We start from the raw sequence: 21996 nt of genomic DNA, 5'->3' as shown, positions 1-21996 counted from the left end.
ATTTACCTATTCAAAGATTTTTTAAAGTGAAATCTGTACACTTATATTTAATCAATAAACCATATGCTGGAGAAGAGCTAATGAGAATATATATATATATATATATATATATATATATTTTTTTTTTTTTTTGAAAGCAAGAAAGAGACAAATGCATACCATAGGATATTTTAAAACTAATGTGATATGCAGAAATGATGTTCCAGTGGATGTGTTCAAACAGATGACAGTATAAACATCTCAATTTTATGACTGGTTTTAAATGTTCCCCAAATATTTTTGGCCAGAATCAAAAAAGCTGCAGTAATACTGAGTTATGGTAAGTTAATTGTATTAGAAATAAAAGGGAAACCTATCTAATTTTTAAAATAACAAATTCACTCAAACTTGGGCAACTAGACAAGACAAAAAATCAAGCAAGCTAACAAAAATAAACACTTAAAAACATTGGCTACACTAAATGGACGTTGAAATTACAAAGAGATCATAAAATTTACAATAAAACAAAACATACTTTGCAATTTAAAGTTTCTGAGCTAATTACAAAGATTTTCTAAATTCGAACAACCATTTTGGAACATTTTATTCAGTACTCTAAATAAAATAAATCAGTTACACCAAAATTTTAAATGAAATATTTTTATTTTAACGCACTGTGAGAAAGAGGTTCCTGCCCCATATATAATGCTATCCTTCTTTATGTCACAAATTGCAAGCAATCCTAACAGCATAGTAGTTATCTGCAACATTTTAGATGTTCAGGAAGCATGTTACATTTCTAATTATTCTGTTAACGAACAAATTAGAGCGGTATAAAAAAAAATTGTCACATCTGTGACTCTTAACCATGCTATTTTATTAACATTTAAAAACTTTATACATCCAGCATCCATGGTGTATATAGTAATAAAATTTAATACAAAACGTTACCTTCCCCCTCCCAAAAATATAATGGTTTTGTTGCTGAGGGAGTCACAAACTGAACATATTTTGCAATGCTTCCCTCCTCCTCCTCCTACTTTTGTGCAATTATAACTGATATACAGACATGGATCACATATTTGTGATGTAACCAATGCTTTTCAATAATTTTATTACTGGAATGATATAACTTATTGTAAATTATTTTCTTCACACAGTATTAATCAAAACACACGGTCCAAATTTTTTAAAGGAAAATAACTATTAACAAATTATCATGGTTACACAGTCACTCACCACCACCAACACAAAATTTGGATTGGTGTAGTAAACTTACAAATAGTAAAAATTTATAGAGAAATGACTAGGGACATATTTAAATTATGATTATAGAAATCAAAAAAGTACTTTACAAATTTCCTAAAGTACATTTTATGGTAAAAACTGCACAAAGTTAGCAAAGAACCTAAGGAATTTGTGGATCTAATTAGACCCATAATGATATTTCTTAGTATACAAAAGATGCAGAAGCATGCAGAAAATTCTGACAAACTTACACTGGTTGTAACATACAACATTTGTATTTAAATAAGGTATTTCTTTATCAGTTATCTTTACATAACTCAGTAACTGGAATTTTTGTCCACTGTCAAACAAACCTTGCTGGGAGGGGCAGAATTACTCCATTATTCAGCTGATTCTTGTTTCTCTCAGAATGAGCTGCTCTGATTAAGAGAAGAAGGTAAAATAAAGTAACCCTTGGTGTTTTGCATGTCCACCTCAGAGCACCATCTGACTTGTCTGCAGCTGAAAGGCAACACACGGACCATCACTCCAGACATTCAGTACTCTTGGTGTAAAAGTGAATACAAGATAAGAGACGCAGAACATGCTCTATCTGTATCAATGTTATATTACACCAATCGAAGCAAGCAATAAAGCCACTTGCAAGTTCTGTTTTAGTTCTGTTATATTACTTAGGCCATATATATGAATACGTTGATGTTTTCTTCATCACGCCTCATGTATTTGTGCTCTATTAACCACTCTATCTGTTCTTTGATCATCTTTTTGGATGGGAGAAACATATTTTTAAGGATTTCTACTAGTTCTGTTTGTAGTTGGGCATTGGTGATTCTTTTCCTCATTTTCATTATTTTTACTATTGCTTCCTGCAATAAAAAAAAATATATTAGAGAAGAAGAAGAAAAAAGGTAATTCTGATAGTCTTAACTGAGAAAGATAATTTTTATAAATACAGAGTCATAAAGCAGTCTGCAGTTTATTTCAATGAACTTAGATTTTGCAGTTATATGATGAAGATTCAGCAATAACAAAAATCAAATAATAAGAAGAAGGTCGTTGCAGGTGTTCTAGATCTTAATAATGGGAGAGAAGAATATTCCCTAGGAATGTGGATGTTCAAACATATTCATTGACTCTAGGTAAATTATTTTTCTTTCAGTTAAATTTTGTGAGTAGATAAATAAACCTGACTGCTGTGAGTAATAATTACTCTTGTTATAAAGATAACATCAAACAGTACAGATTAACATTAATAAAGTACCTCCATTTGGGAAGATAAAACGAGTTCTTGCTTAAATTGTGTATAGGAGGACAACATGATAATATTAAGAAACAAGAATGCAATCTTGCACACAAAACTTGAAAATAAGGTAAAAATAGTTGAAGAGAAATCTGGGATTTTAATTTAGTAATATAATTATAATTGCAGGCCTTTAAAGCAAACTGTGCATTATAATTAAGCATAGTTTTATGTATATAAATTTTTTATTCAAACCTATAGATCACAAAATGCATAGTCCTGAAGGAACAATGGCCACAGCTGTAAAAGCAGAGATTGGTAACTGAGTATACAATACTTGTATAAGGTGTGTTACTGAAACAGTTACAATGAAATTGTAAACTTCTCTGACTATGGTGGTATAAATAGAAATTTGCCTATTATTTTTATATAGATGAGAAAGTATATACAGTCTGTCCTCATATAGCACGATAGTTGTGTTCCTAGAAACTCTCGTGCAATGCAAAATCGTGCAATATAAACAACAAGCCCTATGGGAAAAGTGGGGTTAGGTGCCGACCACTCAAGATTGAACATACATTTGGAACCAAAAATTACCAAACACAATAAATAATCGGGTAATTTTAATCATTATAAAATACGTAAGTATTTTATAACGATTAAAATACGTAATAAAAAATATAATAAATAATAAAAAATATTTATTTTTTTTATTATTTATTATATTATAATAAAGTATTTTTGGTATTTTTTAATACTAAAAAAGTATTTTTTACGAATAAAATACGTATTTTATTCGTAAAAAATTTATTATATTAAATAAAATAGTCGTAATAAAATACTTACGTATTTTATTATACGTAAGTATAAATTATAATACGTAAGTCGTAATAAAATGTTTACGTATTTTATTACGTAATAAAATATTGCTAATGCTTTTGCTTCTATTGTAAGCAAACTTGTTTTTTGTTTATCCAAACAGATAGAAAATCGAAAAACAGATAGAAAAGACAGCCGTTCCATCTCTTCCAATTCTTGTGTCTTAATCTAATGGATTTTAATTACACTTTGATTTGTTCCCGCTATGAAAGTTGTTTTTATTTTCTCCGCATTCTTTGTAATTCTTGGAGTTGCCTCATTTAGGTCTGTAGCACGTGCAATATCACACGGTCTTTCATTTCGCTCAAAGTGTTTCACGATTTCATATTTTTTCTCTATCGACAGAGGCGGACTGGCCATAAGCCTTACCCGGGAAATCCTGGTGGGCCGGAGGCCGGTGTGATTTTGACCATAAACCGTAGTGTGAGGCCACTATAAATTTTCCCGGGTAAGAATTTTTGACTCAGTCCGCCTCTGTTTATCGATATTGCTTTTTTTTTTTTTTTCTCTCTGAATTTGCAGTGTCTTCGCCAGGACGCTTCCTTTTCACACCTTTTAAGTATTTTACTCATTTTTAAAGCACAATTACAAAACGAGGAGGCACGCTTGATACACATAAACAAAGCTGCGCGCGTGTAGCAACTGAATAAACAACACCGTAAAGGCCGAGATACACTATTAACACCTCACATTTTACTAAAGCACATTTCTTGGGGTTACTACCATAAAACAATTTCCAGTTGCGTTTCTGCTAGTGGAATCTGTTATAAACTGGTCGTAAACTCGATCTAATTGCAAATTATCGATAGCTGGAATTGTGTGGGTTTTTACGTTATTATGGTGAAATGTGTTTCCCCTTCACTGATATAAAACACATAAATACATTTTCAGAATCTTCTTCATTCCTATCGTGTTGCGTTCAGTTGGGGTGATTCCGCGTTCGACTGCCATTTCTTGTAAACACAAAGGCGAATCGTGCATAAGCGAATTCGGTTCGTGTTATATAAGATAACGTTCCCCTATTTATAAATCGTGTATGATCGAATTCGTGTAATATAAACACGTGTTATACAAGGACCGACTGTAGTAGTCAAAGGAACTGAAGAAATTACCTTGGAGGTGGATGTAGGGGGAATAGAAAAAACTTTCAAAAGACATGCTGTAGATTTGTAGCAGTACTTGAGAGTAAGACGAGCTTTACTAGATTTGCAGATACTGCAGAGAAGAACTATATAAAATAACATGAACACAAATAATTTGGGATAAGATATTTTCAATGTTTTTTAGTGGATTTCCTCCATCTCTACTGGTGGGAAAGATTAAGGCAAGGGAAAAAATCTTACAAAACAAAAGCAAATGTGATCCCTACATTAGATGCCTAATGAAGCATGAAACAGACATTAATGGGGGATTTTGGCTTATGGTTGGCTCTCTTTGAGGAATGCAAGCTTGTTACAATTTTTCATGATAATTGTAAATAAATAGTGATGTTTTGAAATAGATATCTCATTTTAGATCAGTGCTTCTCAAAGTGGGCAATATCGTCCCCTGGGGGGCGTTAGGCATGAAAGGGGACGACAGGGGCAGATGGTGTACCATCAACGATTGGCTGTTACAGGAGTTTTATGGCTTATTTAAAAAATGCTGTGCCAAATATTACTGTTCATTGTGTCATTCACTGTCAGCATTTAGTTGCGAAAAAAGTTGGTGATCAACTGCACAATTCTCTACAAACTGTTATTACTGCTATAAACAAAATTAAAGCACATCTTTGAATGATCGTATATTTCGAAAGCTTTGTGATCAAAACAGTGAAGATTTTGAATGATTGCTACTTCACTCCAAGGTTCGGTGGCTGTCAAAAGGCAACTGTCTCAACAGATTTTATGACCTCTTTGATACTGTTGTCGAGTTTTTTGAAGATAGGAACAATGATCTTAGTAATGACCTCAAGAAAATGAAAACTGATATTGCTTATCTTGCAGATTTATTTACTGGATTCAACTCAATGAACTTACATTTACAAGGACAAGATGTAACTCTTATTAAGGCAAAAACTCAAATTTCAGCATTTATTTCAAAATTAAAGTTTTTTATGCACAACGTAGGACGAAGTGAATTGTATCAATTTCCAAATCTGTTGGAAATAGAGAAAAAAGAAAAAAATAGCTGATGAAACTCTACTAACTTTTTGTAATCATCTAGAAATGTTGCACAGAGATATCCAGGAAAGGTTCGAAGATCTCCTTAATTTGAAAATTCCAAATTGGGTTATAAATCCTTTTTTAAATAATGACGATGGTGAACGTTTTGTAGAAGAAGACTTGATTGAGTTACAAAATGAAGTTGAACTGAAGCCAAAATTTCGAAATTCATATCAGGAATTTTGGTAACAAAAGAAAATCCCTGACCATTATCCTGCATTGTGGGGAATTGTAAAAAAATACTTATTTCTTTTCCAACATCATATCTAGTCGAAACCAGTTTCAGTGCTGTATCTCAATTGCTGACAAAACAAAGAAATTGTCTGGATGTCGTTAAACATGGCGATTTACGACTTCTACTTATAGATATTAAACCTAATACTGATAAGCTAATAAATTTCCACCAAGCTCATACATCGCATTAAATATTAAAATATAATTAACTATTTCAATTAATATTATGACAATTCAAAAATTGTAGATCTCTTAAAGTACCATTTATAACTGACACAATATAATAGCGTAGCTTAATTTAATTTATTATGGTACTCACCTTTTTATAATCTGCATTGATGTTGGAATAAAATGGATGGTAATTTTAAATTTAAGTTAGTGTGAATAAGTTAGGATTTAAAAACAGAATTAAAATGTGCGCAAGGAAGTAGAAGTGCAAGTCTTCGTTTTTGGTTGTCAATGTTGAAATTTGAAACAATTGAAGTTATATGGTTGGAAACAGAAGGCCAATAGCCATAACAAGTGGCTTTCGTTTTACATGCCTTCAGTTGGCGATGGTAGAATGAGAGTAAATGCGTGTATTTTAAGAAGACTAAGTTCCCGTGATGTTCCTGGATACACGTGGGAATCTCAGGTGCATGAGATTCCAGACCGGTGCTATGTTATAGGGTAGTTTGGAATTTAATACTTGGAGAGTGGAATGCCGGCAAAACCATTCTGTAACTAGGGCTTCATATTGGAAAATTTTAAAACTGGATTTTAATTTGATAATAGGAATGGCTGAATCTACTAAGGGGGTGTGGTTGTGGGATTTAACATGTGTTACTAATTCGGTACTGGACTGTCCTGTCCTAAAGCTATTGTAGTGGTAGTACGCACGTGTGTTTGATGTTTTGGTAGAACCATATTTTGTGGTGGTGCTACCAATGTAGCAAGCATTACAGTTATCTTGACATTTTATTAAGTAGATGATATTATTCATGTCACTAATGTGGTAATTTTGTGTATCTTTATATGAGTTGAATAATGAACCTAGTTTATTATAAGATGAAAATGTAAGGGCGATATTGGTACCTTTGAATAAACGGCAGAATGTTGGCAAAATTAGCAATTAGCAACACATGTTAAATCCCACAACCACACCCCCTTAGTAGATTTAGCCATTCCTATTATCAAATTAAAATCCAGTTTTAAAATTTTCCAATATGAAGACCTGGTTATAGAATGGTTTCACTGCCATTCCACTCTCCAAGTATTAAATTCCAAACTACCCTATAACACCAGTCTGGAATCTCATGCACCTGAGATTCCCACGTGTATCCAGGAGCATCACAGGAACTTAGTCTTCTTAAAATACACACGTTTACTTTCATTCTACCATTGCCAACCATATAACTTGAATTGTTTCAAATTTCAACATTGACAATCAAAGACGAAGACGTGCACTTCTACTTCCTTGCGCACATTTTAATTCTGTTTTTAAATCCTAACTTATTCACACTAACTTAAATAAAATTATCATCCATTTTATTCCAACATCAATGCAGATTATAAAAAGGTGAGTACCATAATAAATTAAATTAAGCTACGCTATTATATTGTGTTAATATCATGACTTATTTATGTAATTAACTTTAATTTTTATGACTTAATTTAAGTGAGTATAACTGACTTTATTTATGTAGTTGTAATTTTTTACAAAGAAGGAATAAAGTGCATTAAGTAGTTTTCTTCATAATTCACACACATACATGCAGGGCGGCATTTACGTTTTTGGAGGCAAACAGACAAATATTCATTTCAGTTATTTAGCTTCACTTTATATTGGCAGGCTAAAAAAAGCCCTGGCGAGGGCTTTTTTTAAGGGGGCGGTGATCCAAAAAAGTTTGAGAAGCACTGTTTTAGATGGTTAGTCAAAGAATAATATAATCTTTTGTGATACAAAAGATACCTGATACAGATGTCAGACTTTTTTCAATGTGTTTAAGTCTCTTGAAGAATTCATATATATTTACTTTTGTCAATATTTAAAAATAAATAATGCTGCAGAGAAGAAATCTCATCCATACAGTAGTGAGTGTGTGGCTAAGATATAAATACAGTAGTGAGTGTGTGACTAACATGAGACACCTTTTCTAAGAACCAAAATAATCAAAAATGGATCTACATCTGGAAAAATGTTTCTGTGGTGATAAAGTGGCTTTAGTGGTTGTCACCAATTTGGATTCTAATCCTGATGCTGACCAGAAGAACTTCTAACAGCTCTTTTCCTTTAGGGATGTTAACTGGTTTCAAGCAGTTAGCACATACAAGGTGGAAATGTGCTTTTTATATCTGTGTAAATTTTACCATGTGCTGTCGATAGAGATGTGAGGTCTGTTCAATAACTGAACTATCAGTTTGAACTAACAAAATTCAGTTGTTGCTACACAGTTGCTTTAAATCATTTACAACTTATCTTTTAGACCAAGCCTGGCCAACCTGTGGCTTGCCACATTATTTTTTGCGGCCTGCCAGATTATTTTTACACTACTGACTACATCAGTGGGAAATCATTCACTAGCTGCACTAGGCACGATAAATAAAGAGAAATATCATACCATACCAGCTGTACTTCCCCGAATCCCTACCACTCCTTCCATTCTTCGAACTGGAAATAATTGATTTACAGTGCAACAATGAATAAAAATACATTTACGCTATGACATCAAAAATCAACTTTTACAACACGTATGTCACAGCGGAAAAGTATCTTAAATTAAAAAATTTTTTGCAAAAAAAAAAAAAATAGTGAGCACCTTCGGATCCACATGTCTGTGAAACTTTCTTTTCAAAAATGAAATTTATTAAAAGTAAATTTCGAGCTTCAATCTTAAGTGATTTTCCAGATTTTCATCTGGAAAATCACTTAAGATGTGCAACTATCAATATTGAAGTAGATTTTAAAAAATTTGAGTGATTGCAAAGAAAAGCAAATATCTCACTGATGTAGATATATAATAAAAATGAATAAAATAAATTTTTATGGCATTTTATTTTTTCATTTTTAAAAGGTTTTTTTTATTTTATGTGGCCTGCGGAAAATTGTAGTTCGTTAGTGGCCCGCAGAATGATTTGGGTTGGCAAGGCCTGCAAAACATAAAATAAACGGATAAACATTTTGCTGTTACAATACTTAGAGCATATCTATCTTCATTTAATATTCCCAAAACAATACTGCACAATGTTTAAAGACTAAATGGCTGTACTGTTTATATCTAAAGGTAAACATTTATGTAAAGGTAAAGGTAAACTGCAATGCAGCAAATAAAAATAAAAACTTAGTACTTCTCATCTGAAATGAACATACACTTATGTCACCAATAATATTGGTACATTAGAGAAAAAAACAATTAACAAAGGTTTACAGGCCAAATTTCAATATGGCATAAAGCCGCCTGTGACATAAAATATAGCATATAGTCTTTGTGGAACTTTCTACAATTATCAATAGAAATATTTTGACATTCCACCAGAAGAACAATTTTTAATTAGGCAAGTGATGTGTTCTCCATATATAAACTCCACAAACCTTGGTAATTCATCCCAAAATTGTTCTAGTGAAACCAGATCAAGGTTTTGAGTAGGCAAGTCCACTGGTGTCATATTATTCTCCACAGACCAAGTAGTCATACATTCAGCTGTGACAGAGACATTGTTCTGTTGAAAAACATAAGGTCCTATGCCATAAAATTGCATTAGCATTATAAGAATGGCATCATCATGGATGTCACAATGTTACGTCTACTGCAAGGTGCAACCACAAAAAAATATTAGTTCAACACCACACACTGAAAATAGACTCAAACCATTAGAATTGCCCCCTACAGTGAGGACAATGCAAATCTTTTCAAAAAACACATTTTTTGAGTTGGCACCACACCCGAATTTTATTTGATGAAAACTATACATATCAAATAGTGCTTCAGACTCCTTTTTCACTCTTAAAGAGACTTGTTCTTCAAGGTGTCATACTACTGCAACTATTGCTAGGCACTAACTTTCATGGTTTGTAGACAGCAGTTCGTCCATGGAACCATTGTTGGTGCAATGCTCTATCTATATACAATATGTGCAATGATAGCTGCTTCTGTATATTCCTGAAGCACTTTAGGAATTCTCTTGTCAAAACTGTATTTCAATTCTACCTGCTAATTTATACCTGAGTGCCACCATACTGCCCTCACCAACAATTTAAGTAAATTTTGCTTGTTTATTAGTGTTCCAATATTTTTGGTAACATTGTATATTATATGTTATAGTTTAAAAATTCTTTACTATCAACTAATACTCTACCTGTGTTCTTAATATTCTAAGTTGTACTATGCTTTCGTTATCCTCTTCTTTACTTTTCTCTGTTGAAAGCTGAAGTCGTCCTATAAGATTAACTTTTCCCCTTTTTTGTGTTCTACCATTTTTGCTATAAAAATTAAACATGGTAAAATTAGCTAACAATACATTAAAAAGATAATGTCTTTAATTTATTATTAATATTTGTGATATTTTAAAAATATTTTATTAAATATGAATTGAACAAAATTATAAAGAAATTATTATAATGTCATGAAATGACATTATAATACAGTCGATTCCGGTTATTTGGGAAATATCAGGACTAGTGCATTTTGGCCCGATTAAGTGGTTACCCCAATTATCCGAAGTTTCACGTAAATAGTTAAAAATACAATGGACCACCCTTTACAACTGGTTCACTGTACAATCAAATCACGTTACAATGGACTCACCATAGTAAAGTACTGTTCACTATACAATGTGTAGTAAGCACTGGTCATCTTTGTGAATTGAATTTTAATTCTATTAAGCAGCGATTCTAATTAGCGAAAAATAGGAGGAATATTATCCACAGGCTATAAAAGTAAAGATATATTAAGCATAAATTTACCCTTTATTACCTTACCAATTAAAAAATTAAATGATACGTGAAAATCGGAAGAATATACCTGATAATTGGAATAATTAATATGTACTGTGATATGTATATACTAACTAGTTGATATTTCTGTTCATTGACAATTGTGGGTGGGGATTAAAATTTAAAACAGTAAAAGATAAGCAATCAATAACAAAGAACACGGTACACACAAATTGCAAGTAACATGATACGTGCAAGCGAGAACAGAGTAACAAGTTACGAAGCTTTAAAAATAGGAATGAAGAGAAGATTCTGAAAATTAATTTTTTTATAAGATTGAAGATTCCATGGAAGTGTAAACACATTTCACCATAATATCCCGAGAATACCAGCTGTCGGTATTGTCGCAAATTCAATAAGATCGAGTTTACTATCCATTTATGATAGATTGCACTAACAGAAAAGCCCAATAAACAGGTGCCTGCTAATGTTTTTTTTGTTTTATGGTTGTGACCTCTAGAAATCCGACCGAACCATGTGGTTCAGTCGGAAACAAACATAGGGTGCTGCGGTCTCCTGCCCTGATTAAATAGCATGTTGTCCCAATTAAGTGAAGTAAACCCTGGCTATTTTCTCGATTGGGTTCTGTTTTTTAAGATTTGCCCAAAACAAAGGGCTGCCCCAATTAACCAGTGGCCCAAATAACTGGAATCTGCTGTATTATAATGTCATGAAAAACAAAGTACAATGATTTTACATTGAACTTGTGTTAACAGAAAAATTCCATTTCTCCAGTGAATAGGATGCTAACACTACAACTATTAGTAAACCAACACAGCACAAATAAAAAAAATGTGAAATATTTCCAGCAAATCTAAGATGAAACAGCTTTATGAGAGTTGACAAAACTTTTTCTGCTTGTCCTTGTAAGTTTTGATGTAGTACATCACTTCTTATGGTAACCCAGTTGGTGCAGTTTGTGTGGATTATGCCTGTATAATTGTGTTCATTGGCTGATTTGCACTGTCCCCCCATTTTTTTTTTCACAGAACGATAGAAATAAAGAGATGGGAACATTCCTCTTTTCTACATGTTTACACAGTTTTCACTTGGCCTGCTTCTCATTTTAATTGTAAACACTATATTACAAAGGGTACTAGGAAAGTTTTGCAATATGACGCAACAATGAATCACAGGAAGCTGCTTGTTGCTGCATGTTGAGACATGTTCATACGTGCATAGTAGCCGCCGCGCCAAGTCGATGGGCTCAGTTATTCATTAGTAGTGAGAGTGTAAAGTGCTTGCGATGGCATCGTGGTCACGAAATGAGATAAGGACAGTTTTGCGGTATAATTTCGTGCGTGGTTTAACCATAGACCAGTGCTTAGAAGAAATGACTCTTGGACAATCATCATCTAGCACTAGATGATGATTGTCCACATCGTACAACGATATTCAGGTGGTATAGAGAATTCCAAAGGGGAAATTTCACTCTGGAGGATTCCGAGAGGCCGGGAAGGCCACGAACGTCAGTTACGGAGGAAAACGTTACTGCTGTGAGGAAAATGCTTGACGAAAACAGGCGAGTGACCTACCAACAGATAGAGGATACTTTGGACCTAAATGCACCAGCAATTCGTTCGATTCTGCAAGATCATTTGCACGTGAAGAAACTTTGTTCTCTCTGGGTGCCGCATCAACTGACTGAAGAGCAGATGACACGACGTGTGACTTGGTGCCGGGAGATGTTAAAAAAGTTTGATAAGGGACAATCTCGGTATGTGAACAACATCGTGACAGGTGACGAGACTTGGCTGTACTATTACGATCTGCCGACCAAAGCTCAAAACAAAGTTTGGGTCTTTGATGATGACGACACACCCGTAATTGTCAGAAAATCCCGATCTGTGAAGAAGAAAATGATAGCTGTATTTTTCAAATCGAGTGGAATTGTGGAACGTGTCTTTTTGGACACGCAGAAGACAGTCACAGCTAAGTGGTATACTGAACAATGCCTGCCTAAAGTCATTGGATCTATGAAGAACCTGCGGCCAAAGTCAAGAATGGACACCTGGTACCTCCATCACGAAAATGCTCCAGCTCACCGCGCCAAAGCCTGCACCGAATATTTGACCACGACATGACTGAAACTTCTCGAGCACCCTCCCTACAGTCCAGACCTTGCTCCCTGCGACTTTGCACTGTTCCCGCATGTGAAAATGAAGCTAAAAGGGAGGCGGTTTTCCAGTGATGAGGACCTTCTACAGGCTTGGGACAACGAGTGTGCTTTACTCCCTAGTGAAACTTGGCAGAACTGGTTTAAAGATTGGTTTCGGAGGATGGAGAGGTGTATTGAATGTAGAGGAAATTACTTTGAAAAAATTAAATAAACAAAGCTGTATTGCAAAACTTTCCTAGTACCCTTTGTACCTCTCACAAAGCTGGTTTATCTTGTCAGCTGTTTTGCCTGCTTGCCACCTACCTGTTGTCTGATGAGACAGCAGTAATGTCAAACCATCAAACAGCTATCTGAGTGGTGATAGCTTCTTATATACAATGGTGCTCGAAAGTTAAGGAACAAAGTATATGAAAGAATTATTAGGTTAGGAAAAAAAAAAAAAAAAGAGTTAGTGAGACATTTTATAGTGTCTTAAAGAACAAGATGGGATAAATTTTGATCTTAAATTACAGAGATATATAAATTACTTCATGAACAACCAGAAATAGCATATCAAAAATTCATGTAACCACACTCTAATAAGGAGCATGATTTCCACAGCAGCAATAAGGTATGACACTGACTTCTCATGTTGATAATGAGAGACTATTAATTAGTGCGTGATCTATCAATTCTCATTCTTGCATAAGGGCCAATGCAACCTTGGGGAAATTCAGCAGGGGAGGGGTCTAGGATTCCTAAACCTTCTTGTTCAGAACATCCAAGGCATACTCTGATTTCAGGAGCTGGTAACTCACATTCATCATGTGATTTTTAGTGTTTTATCAGTAAACTAAAAACATAGAGAAACAAGTAACAAGAAGAAAAGCTGACAGCATTTGGCATGTTTGGTCTTTAACCAAACTGGTGAATGATTGGAAAGATGGAAGGGTTTGTTCATACTGAATGTTGATGGAATCAAAAGAAAGAGGAGTAAGTTGAAGAAATAAACACAAAGACCTTAATGCGAATGTAGTGGAAAGCAGCAACAGCTTCACAGAATTCACAATGTCACACTAATAATTAGAAGTAGTAAACAAAGGCAACACACTTTAATCTGACACAGTACTCAGCAAAATCCAGAGATACTGCTCTAGGAGAATACAGACTATACACTGGCCTATATAAGTGATCACTACCATTTACTCTTTTCCTTTGTGAGTTTACAAGTACTGTGTGGGCTCCAACACAGTACTTGTAAGCAGTGAGTCTTTTCCATGAAATTTTCAAAATTCATAAAAATGAAAACTTTGTACAAAAAATGCTTTTAAATATTAATTTTGTTTTTATCTTGGATGCCTAATATTAGTGTGAAATTATTAGAAAAAATAAAATCAGAATTAAAAAAAATCATAAAAATGTGAAAAAGAATTTGAAAAATAAATTCATAAAAGAACTTATTTCTTTTTTGATGTAAAACTGTCTTCTACATCAACTTCAGGATATGAATTCTAGAGAACTATAGACATTTATACGCCACGATTGGACACAATGGCTGATAGGTACAATCCCCCCCTTTCTGATTGTTAAATCTATTTTATTATTACTTAAAGTAATAATAAAATAAAATAAAATTATTACTTAAAGTAATAATAAAATAGATAAAAAAAAACAGGTAGGAGATGGCAGCACTTACTGGAAGATCTGTAACATATTTTGAAATATTATTTGAAACAATCTGGGAAAATGTACATATATCTACATACTCCTCAAAGCCCACACATGAGGCGTGGCAATAAAGTTCCCAGACTGATGCTGTTGTATTCACATTCAACGAGTTTGAAAATAAATGGAAGTGGTATGTTGTTGTTCAAACTTCCACAAACAAATGGTGGTAGAAAGATTTTACAGAAGGGCACCAACCAGTAACAACAGTTTCATTAGTAGCATTAATGTTCTGTGTCACGATTTTGAAATGGAGTAACAACACATGAAAACTTTAAACTGGGAAAATCTGCAATAGCAACACATAAAACGTTAAAAACTGTTTATGGCACTGAAATATTAAGTCATACTAGTGTGTTTGAATGGTACGTGGTTAAAAGACAGACATGAGGATCTTTGCAATGACCCAAGAAGTGGGCACTGTCAACCTCCCAAAATGAGAACAGAGTTACAAAAGTTCAGGAAATTGTGGTCCTCATGGATGAGCAGAAGCAATGAAGAGTGTCATCATCCAGACTTTTCATGACAATCCTAATTTCCTCAACTGTATTTTCACTTTTTGGGTGTTTCAGTACAACCCAGAGACAAAGCATGTTGGGCGTTTCAGTACAACCCAGAGACAAAGCATGCAGTGGATTTCAAAATTGTAACCAAGGTCCAAAAAGTTTCATTTGTAGAAGTCCAGGTTCAAGACAATGCTGATTGTTTTTCACAAACAGGGTGTAATTCACAAGGATTTTGTACCTGAAGGGGGAGAGAGTCAATGCTGCGTTCTACGTACAAGTGCTTCAGAGACTATTCAAGCTCACTTCCCAGGTGATCACAATTTCAAGAGAAAGGCAGCTGGTTCTTGTTGCAAAACAATGCTTCTGCCCATTCTGCACTTGTTGTGAAGACCTGATGAAACATGGCATTGTACAGATCAACCATCCACCCTATTCTCCCAATCTTGCACCGGTGGTCTTCTTCCTCTTTCCTAAGGTGAAAAAGTGCCATCAAAGGAAAGAAATTTCAGAATGTTGAGGACATAAAAATGTAACCACTGAACTGAAGATCATCTCTTTGGATGTCTTTGCTGACTCTTCAGAAACCTTAGAATGGTGTAATAAGTGCAATGAATGAAGTGGTGATTACTTGGAATAAAAATAACACCATTTTTGAGTTCCTTCACTTTGTGTTCTTTTTATTGCACCAGGCTGGGAACTTTATATAACGTACACTCAAATAAAATAATTGTAAAACTAATATCATGAGATCACATAAAATTCAACAATTTTATGTCTATATAATGAACATACCCACATACCTCTCTTTTCAATCTGATAATTGTGGGTCCTGCATTATGAAGGCAGAAACTGAATGCAGCCACCTGCTAGTGCACAATATGTTACCAACACCTTGATGTACTGGATTGAGGACTTTGAGATTTAGCTGGTATCACACATGGGCTATACCAATACTTTCTACAACTTTGAGAATTTTTAGAATGCAGATCCATGATCAGCAGCTCAAGCACTTCATTATCATAACTAAAGCAATTTTAAAAATGGGCTAACAGTATCACAGTTTATGTATGTGCTCAGCAGGCAGTACATCTTGCTGTATGAAAGTTATCAGCTCCAATTAATTCAATTCAATTAAGCTCTAGTTAATCATAAAAATATACTATACTACTCTATAATCTCTATAAATACTCTATACTAATTAGTATAGAGAGTTATCCGTGATTATGTTGAGAGAGAGAGAGAGAGAGAGAGATTCCCCATTTTATTCTCAAATGTTCATTAAAATTCTGATAGCACTATGTAACCAGAACAACAGTTTTGTCTTATTTAACTGTTCCTTATATGTATTTTGTTTGCTGAACCCAATGTCATTAGTTTTCTCTGGTGTCAGTATTTTGACAGCAATTGAAAGTTATATTTTTATCAACATTTATATATATTACATATGTAATACAGGATGGCTTCGATTAACGCGATTAATTCGTCCCACGCGCGCATCGCGTAAAACGGAAATGCATTAATTGAATATAATAATCAATAGGAAAAATTATAATTGGTCCTTGACCTTCTGGAATGTCCATAAAGAATTTTAAAAATACCTTTTAAATAACTTTTTAACTGTATACAATGTAAAAGATAATGAAAATAATTATGGAATTAAATGTTTATTGTGACAAATGGGCCTGGAGTACTGGGGTCCATAGTTTAACAGATATTTATTTAAAGTATACCCAGTAAAATAAAATAAAATAAAATATTTCCAGAAGCTTTCGGAACTCGTGTCCCTTTCTCAACTGACAGAATTTTTTTGAATACATTACAAGCAAACTGTGGCACGTTACTCATTCGTCATTGTTGTAACACGGACGTGTGCTGCCTTGCGCCAGTGATCATCCATCAATAAAACGGTTGTCTCCAGGATTGGATGTATACGCATGCCTTTCTGGCGATTTAATGCCTTAGGGTTGTTCATTATGTTTAGTGACTCTAGCCATAGGCGGTGGCGAAAGTGTCGCGCGTGGTCCACTATCTCAAAGTCGCGCTTGGGGTCAAGATCGTGGTTGGTAGCCCAAAAATGTTCTGCAAGCGCGGACTGGTCAGTTTCGGCAAGCCGGATTGCTCTGTCGTGTTCCGTGAGGCGATCCTGGAGACGTCTCGATGTCTCACCTACGTAGCAACTGTTACAGGCCCTACAGGTGATACGGTACACTACATTGCTGCGTAAGACAGGTGTGACAGGGGTCTTCACACTGGAGACAAGTGAACGTAGGTTCCTACCTGGTAATTGTACACATTTTATGTTGTAACTTCTCAGGATCTTCGAGATACGTCCTGACACTCCTGGATAGTACGGAATGTAGGCGGATGATATGCCGACTTGCTTCGGAGGTCTTGGGTTGGAAGTAAGTTCTTGTGCCTGTAACAAGCATCTGTTTAGTACATGGGATGGATAACCGCATCTGGTTAAGTCCGCCTTCACACGGGAGATCTCGTTACGTCTAATTGTGTCGGTGCTGGAATGGCTCCAGGCCCTGGAGAACAGGGTGCGGGCAGTGCTATTGAGATGGCTTGGAGCGTGGCCGGACCCGTAGTTGGTGAATTGACCGCACCACATGGGTTTGCGATATACTGAGGTCTCTAGATGTGGGCCTACGCGATGCACTAGCACGTCCAGAAACGGGAGCGAACCGTCCACCTCTGATTCTACGGTAAACTTGATGAAATTGGATAGAGAGTTGAGGTATTCTAGTAGTACCGTTTCAGAACCACGTGGTATTATGGTAAAAATATCGTCGACATATCTACACCACGTTGTAATAGGTGTAGGTGGGTTCTGGTGTATCTGCTTCTCCAGATCTTCCATGGCGATGTTAGCTACTACGGAACTGACAGGGGCACCCATAGCAGTGCCATGTACTTGTTTGTAGAGTGAGTCTTCAAAGGTGAAGATGCTGCTAGAGAGGCATAGGTTGAGGGCGGTACAGATGTCATCAGTGGATAGTGACGTCCTGGATTGGAGGCTTAAGTCGCTCTCAAGGAGCCTTCTGGCGCAGTGCACGGCCTGTTGGACGGGAATCGAGGTGAATAAAGAAACCACGTCAAATGATGCCATGACAGAGTTATCAGGGATTGAAATGTCCTTAATGGTGTTAATGAATTCACTGCTGTTTTTAACGGTGTGAGATGTATTACCTATAAGAGGCGAGAGGAGGCTCGCGATGTGTTTGGACAGTTCATACGTTGGGGCACTGCAGCAAGACACTATAGGTCTGAGAGGAATACCCGGTTTATGGATCTTTGGTAATCCGTAGAATTGTGGTAGTTGGCAGCCAGTAGCACGCAGAAGATGGTGAGTCGCGGTCGGGATCTTCTTATCTTTAAGCCATGCGTGGACAAGTTTATTAACATTTGCTTCCAGACGTTTCAAGACTTTAACGGGAGGATCAGGTAGAGGTTCATATACGTTAGGATCGAGTAATAGGGCCAAGGCTTTCTCTCGGTAGGCTGATCGGTCCAGCACAACAGTCCGGCGCCCGGTACTACTAGAATATAAGGTATTTACAAACCTTATACATACCATCTGCCATCGGGCTAGTCAGACCTCGGATACCTACCGTTTACGCCAACAGCGCAAGTTCATAAACTTGAGCATAGAAACTAACTCCTTAAAGACGAACACTCGTTCAGACGACACGACTTCTTTCGTCTTGAATCTAAGTAACAAACAACTGTCCAACGAGCAGCTGAGTGTTTTATCAAACGGTATGAAATTCGCCGTTATACCATCGAAACCTCCCATCACACAGCTCGCTATGGGCATAGAAGCCAGTATTACCAACCTTCCCGAAGAAACTGCCAACGAGATCCGATTCAAGACTGCCGCAGTCCTCCGCAACACTCGAAAAACGTGCTCAAACCTCAACCACCGCCAACGTGCCGCCCTGTCATCTATAAGAAAAGACAACTCCATCGTTGTACTTCCTGCGGATAAAGGGCGCCGGACTGTTGTGCTGGACCGATCAGCCTACCGAGAGAAAGCCTTGGCCCTATTACTCGATCCTAACGTATATGAACCTCTACCTGATCCTCCCGTTAAAGTCTTGAAACGTCTGGAAGCAAATGTTAATAAACTTGTCCACGCATGGCTTAAAGATAAGAAGATCCCGACCGCGACTCACCATCTTCTGCGTGCTACTGGCTGCCAACTACCACAATTCTACGGATTACCAAAGATCCATAAACCGGGTATTCCTCTCAGACCTATAGTGTCTTGCTGCAGTGCCCCAACGTATGAACTGTCCAAACACATCGCGAGCCTCCTCTCGCCTCTTATAGGTAATACATCTCACACCGTTAAAAACAGCAGTGAATTCATTAACACCATTAAGGACATTTCAATCCCTGATAACTCTGTCATGGCATCATTTGACGTGGTTTCTTTATTCACCTCGATTCCCGTCCAACAGGCCGTGCACTGCGCCAGAAGGCTCCTTGAGAGCGACTTAAGCCTCCAATCCAGGACGTCACTATCCACTGATGACATCTGTACCGCCCTCAACCTATGCCTCTCTAGCAGCATCTTCACCTTTGAAGACTCACTCTACAAACAAGTACATGGCACTGCTATGGGTGCCCCTGTCAGTTCCGTAGTAGCTAACATCGCCATGGAAGATCTGGAGAAGCAGATACACCAGAACCCACCTACACCTATTACAACGTGGTGTAGATATGTCGACGATATTTTTACCATAATACCACGTGGTTCTGAAACGGTACTACTAGAATACCTCAACTCTCTATCCAATTTCATCAAGTTTACCGTAGAATCAGAGGTGGACGGTTCGCTCCCGTTTCTGGACGTGCTAGTGCATCGCGTAGGCCCACATCTAGAGACCTCAGTATATCGCAAACCCATGTGGTGCGGTCAATTCACCAACTACGGGTCCGGCCACGCTCCAAGCCATCTCAATAGCACTGCCCGCACCCTGTTCTCCAGGGCCTGGAGCCATTCCAGCACCGACACAATTAGACGTAACGAGATCTCCCGTGTGAAGGCGGACTTAACCAGATGCGGTTATCCATCCCATGTACTAAACAGATGCTTGTTACAGGCACAAGAACTTACTTCCAACCCAAGACCTCCGAAGCAAGTCGGCATATCATCCGCCTACATTCCGTACTATCCAGGAGTGTCAGGACGTATCTCGAAGATCCTGAGAAGTTACAACATAAAATGTGTACAATTACCAGGTAGGAACCTACGTTCACTTGTCTCCAGTGTGAAGACCCCTGTCACACCTGTCTTACGCAGCAATGTAGTGTACCGTATCACCTGTAGGGCCTGTAACAGTTGCTACGTAGGTGAGACATCGAGACGTCTCCAGGATCGCCTCACGGAACACGACAGAGCAATCCGGCTTGCCGAAACTGACCAGTCCGCGCTTGCAGAACATTTTTGGGCTACCAACCACGATCTTGACCCCAAGCGCGACTTTGAGATAGTGGACCACGCGCGACACTTTCGCCACCGCCTATGGCTAGAGTCACTAAACATAATGAACAACCCTAAGGCATTAAATCGCCAGAAAGGCATGCGTATACATCCAATCCTGGAGACAACCGTTTTATTGATGGATGATCACTGGCGCAAGGCAGCACACGTCCGTGTTACAACAATGACGAATGAGTAACGTGCCACAGTTTGCTTGTAATGTATTCAAAAAAAAAAAAAAAAAAAAAATTCTGTCAGTTGAGAAAGGGACACGAGTTCCGAAAGCTTCTGGAAATATTTTATTTTATTTTATTTTACTGGGTATACTTTAAATAAATATCTGTTAAATGTTTATTGCATAAAACAGTGGTTCCTAAACTGTGCGCTGCGGAATATTTTAAATTTTCAAGGGAAACACAGTGATACTTGACATCTGTCGGACACCGCACAAACTACTAGCTCAAGGTAGTTGACAGTTTCAACATTTCTTATTAAGTTGTTTGGACCTAACTACTAAACGGAACTGTTAGGTATTTCTTTTGGTCTGGGTGCGCCTTGAAAAAATTACTGATAAAAAACTGTGCGCTGCAGAATATTTTAAATTTTCAAGGGAAACACAGTGATACTTGACATCTGTCGGACACCGCACAAACTACTAGCTCAAGGTAGTTGACAGTTTCAACATTTCTTATTAAGTTGTTTGGACCTAACTACTAAACGGAACTGTTAGGTATTTCTTTTGGTCTGGGTGCGCCTTGAAAAAATTACTGATACACTAAGGGTGCCATGAACCGAGAAAGTTTGGGAACCTCTGACATAAAATACACAATGAAGAAATGACTGTTGCGGAAATATTTGAACAGTGTTGACTTTCTCTTTTCATCGATCAATTTCCAATAGCCGACAACAATTTTCTCTGGGCCCTGGCAAAATAAATATAGCAGAGAACATCAAACCTTTTGTTTGAGGTTCTCTGTGATATGAAAGATTTCATCTAGTTTTTTTACCGTTATCTCTTTCACGGTAACATTTTCATCTGGCTCATTTAAAAATCTGAATTTTTAAATGCAAGTGTGCATTGACTTTATTAGCAGGAGACAAACAAGTAGCACATCTTCTTCCGATGGTTGATGGAACACACCGAGGGGGGCAGCAGGCAAACGTTTGTTTATTGCCCATCCGACTCGTGGTAAGCTTAACGTGAGATTCAAATCTTTTTTCAACTATCGCATAAAAAAAAAAAGATCGCGTTAACTGGAAATTTGCATCGTGTAAAGTGAAAAGTGGTATAATTTTTTTCAAATAGCGTTAACTGAAAAACGTGTTAATCGAACTCGAGTTATGCATGGTCTGACTGTATAAGAGCCTGTAGTATTACTGGTTTATTTTTTTGTTTTTTTTAGCAGTTTGCTATGGCTAC

General features: G+C 36.5%; 1 protein-coding gene across 3 annotated transcripts in view; it reads right to left on the bottom strand.

Moving 5' to 3' along the window:
- Window positions 1-1503: 1503 nt before the first annotated feature.
- Cul5 (cullin 5) overlaps window positions 1504-21996 on the bottom strand; it is a 227103-nt gene continuing 206610 nt past the window's right edge. For all 3 annotated transcript variants that reach the window (XM_090379738.1, XM_090379737.1, XM_090379739.1), the window contains 2 exons: window positions 10120-10243; window positions 1504-2093 (listed from right to left, as the gene is read on the bottom strand). In XM_090379738.1, the coding sequence (XP_090235864.1) occupies window positions 1899-2093; window positions 10120-10243 (319 nt within the window). In that variant the 3' untranslated portion in view covers window positions 1504-1898. The remainder of the gene's footprint in view (window positions 2094-10119; window positions 10244-21996) is intronic.

The sequence above is a fragment of the Mastigoproctus giganteus genome, chromosome 8, assembly GCF_048544385.1.
Source record: "Mastigoproctus giganteus isolate SK-2022 chromosome 8, ASM4854438v1, whole genome shotgun sequence".
Taxonomy (NCBI): domain Eukaryota; kingdom Metazoa; phylum Arthropoda; class Arachnida; order Uropygi; family Thelyphonidae; genus Mastigoproctus; species Mastigoproctus giganteus.
This window is presented reverse-complemented; position numbering and strand designations above follow the sequence as displayed.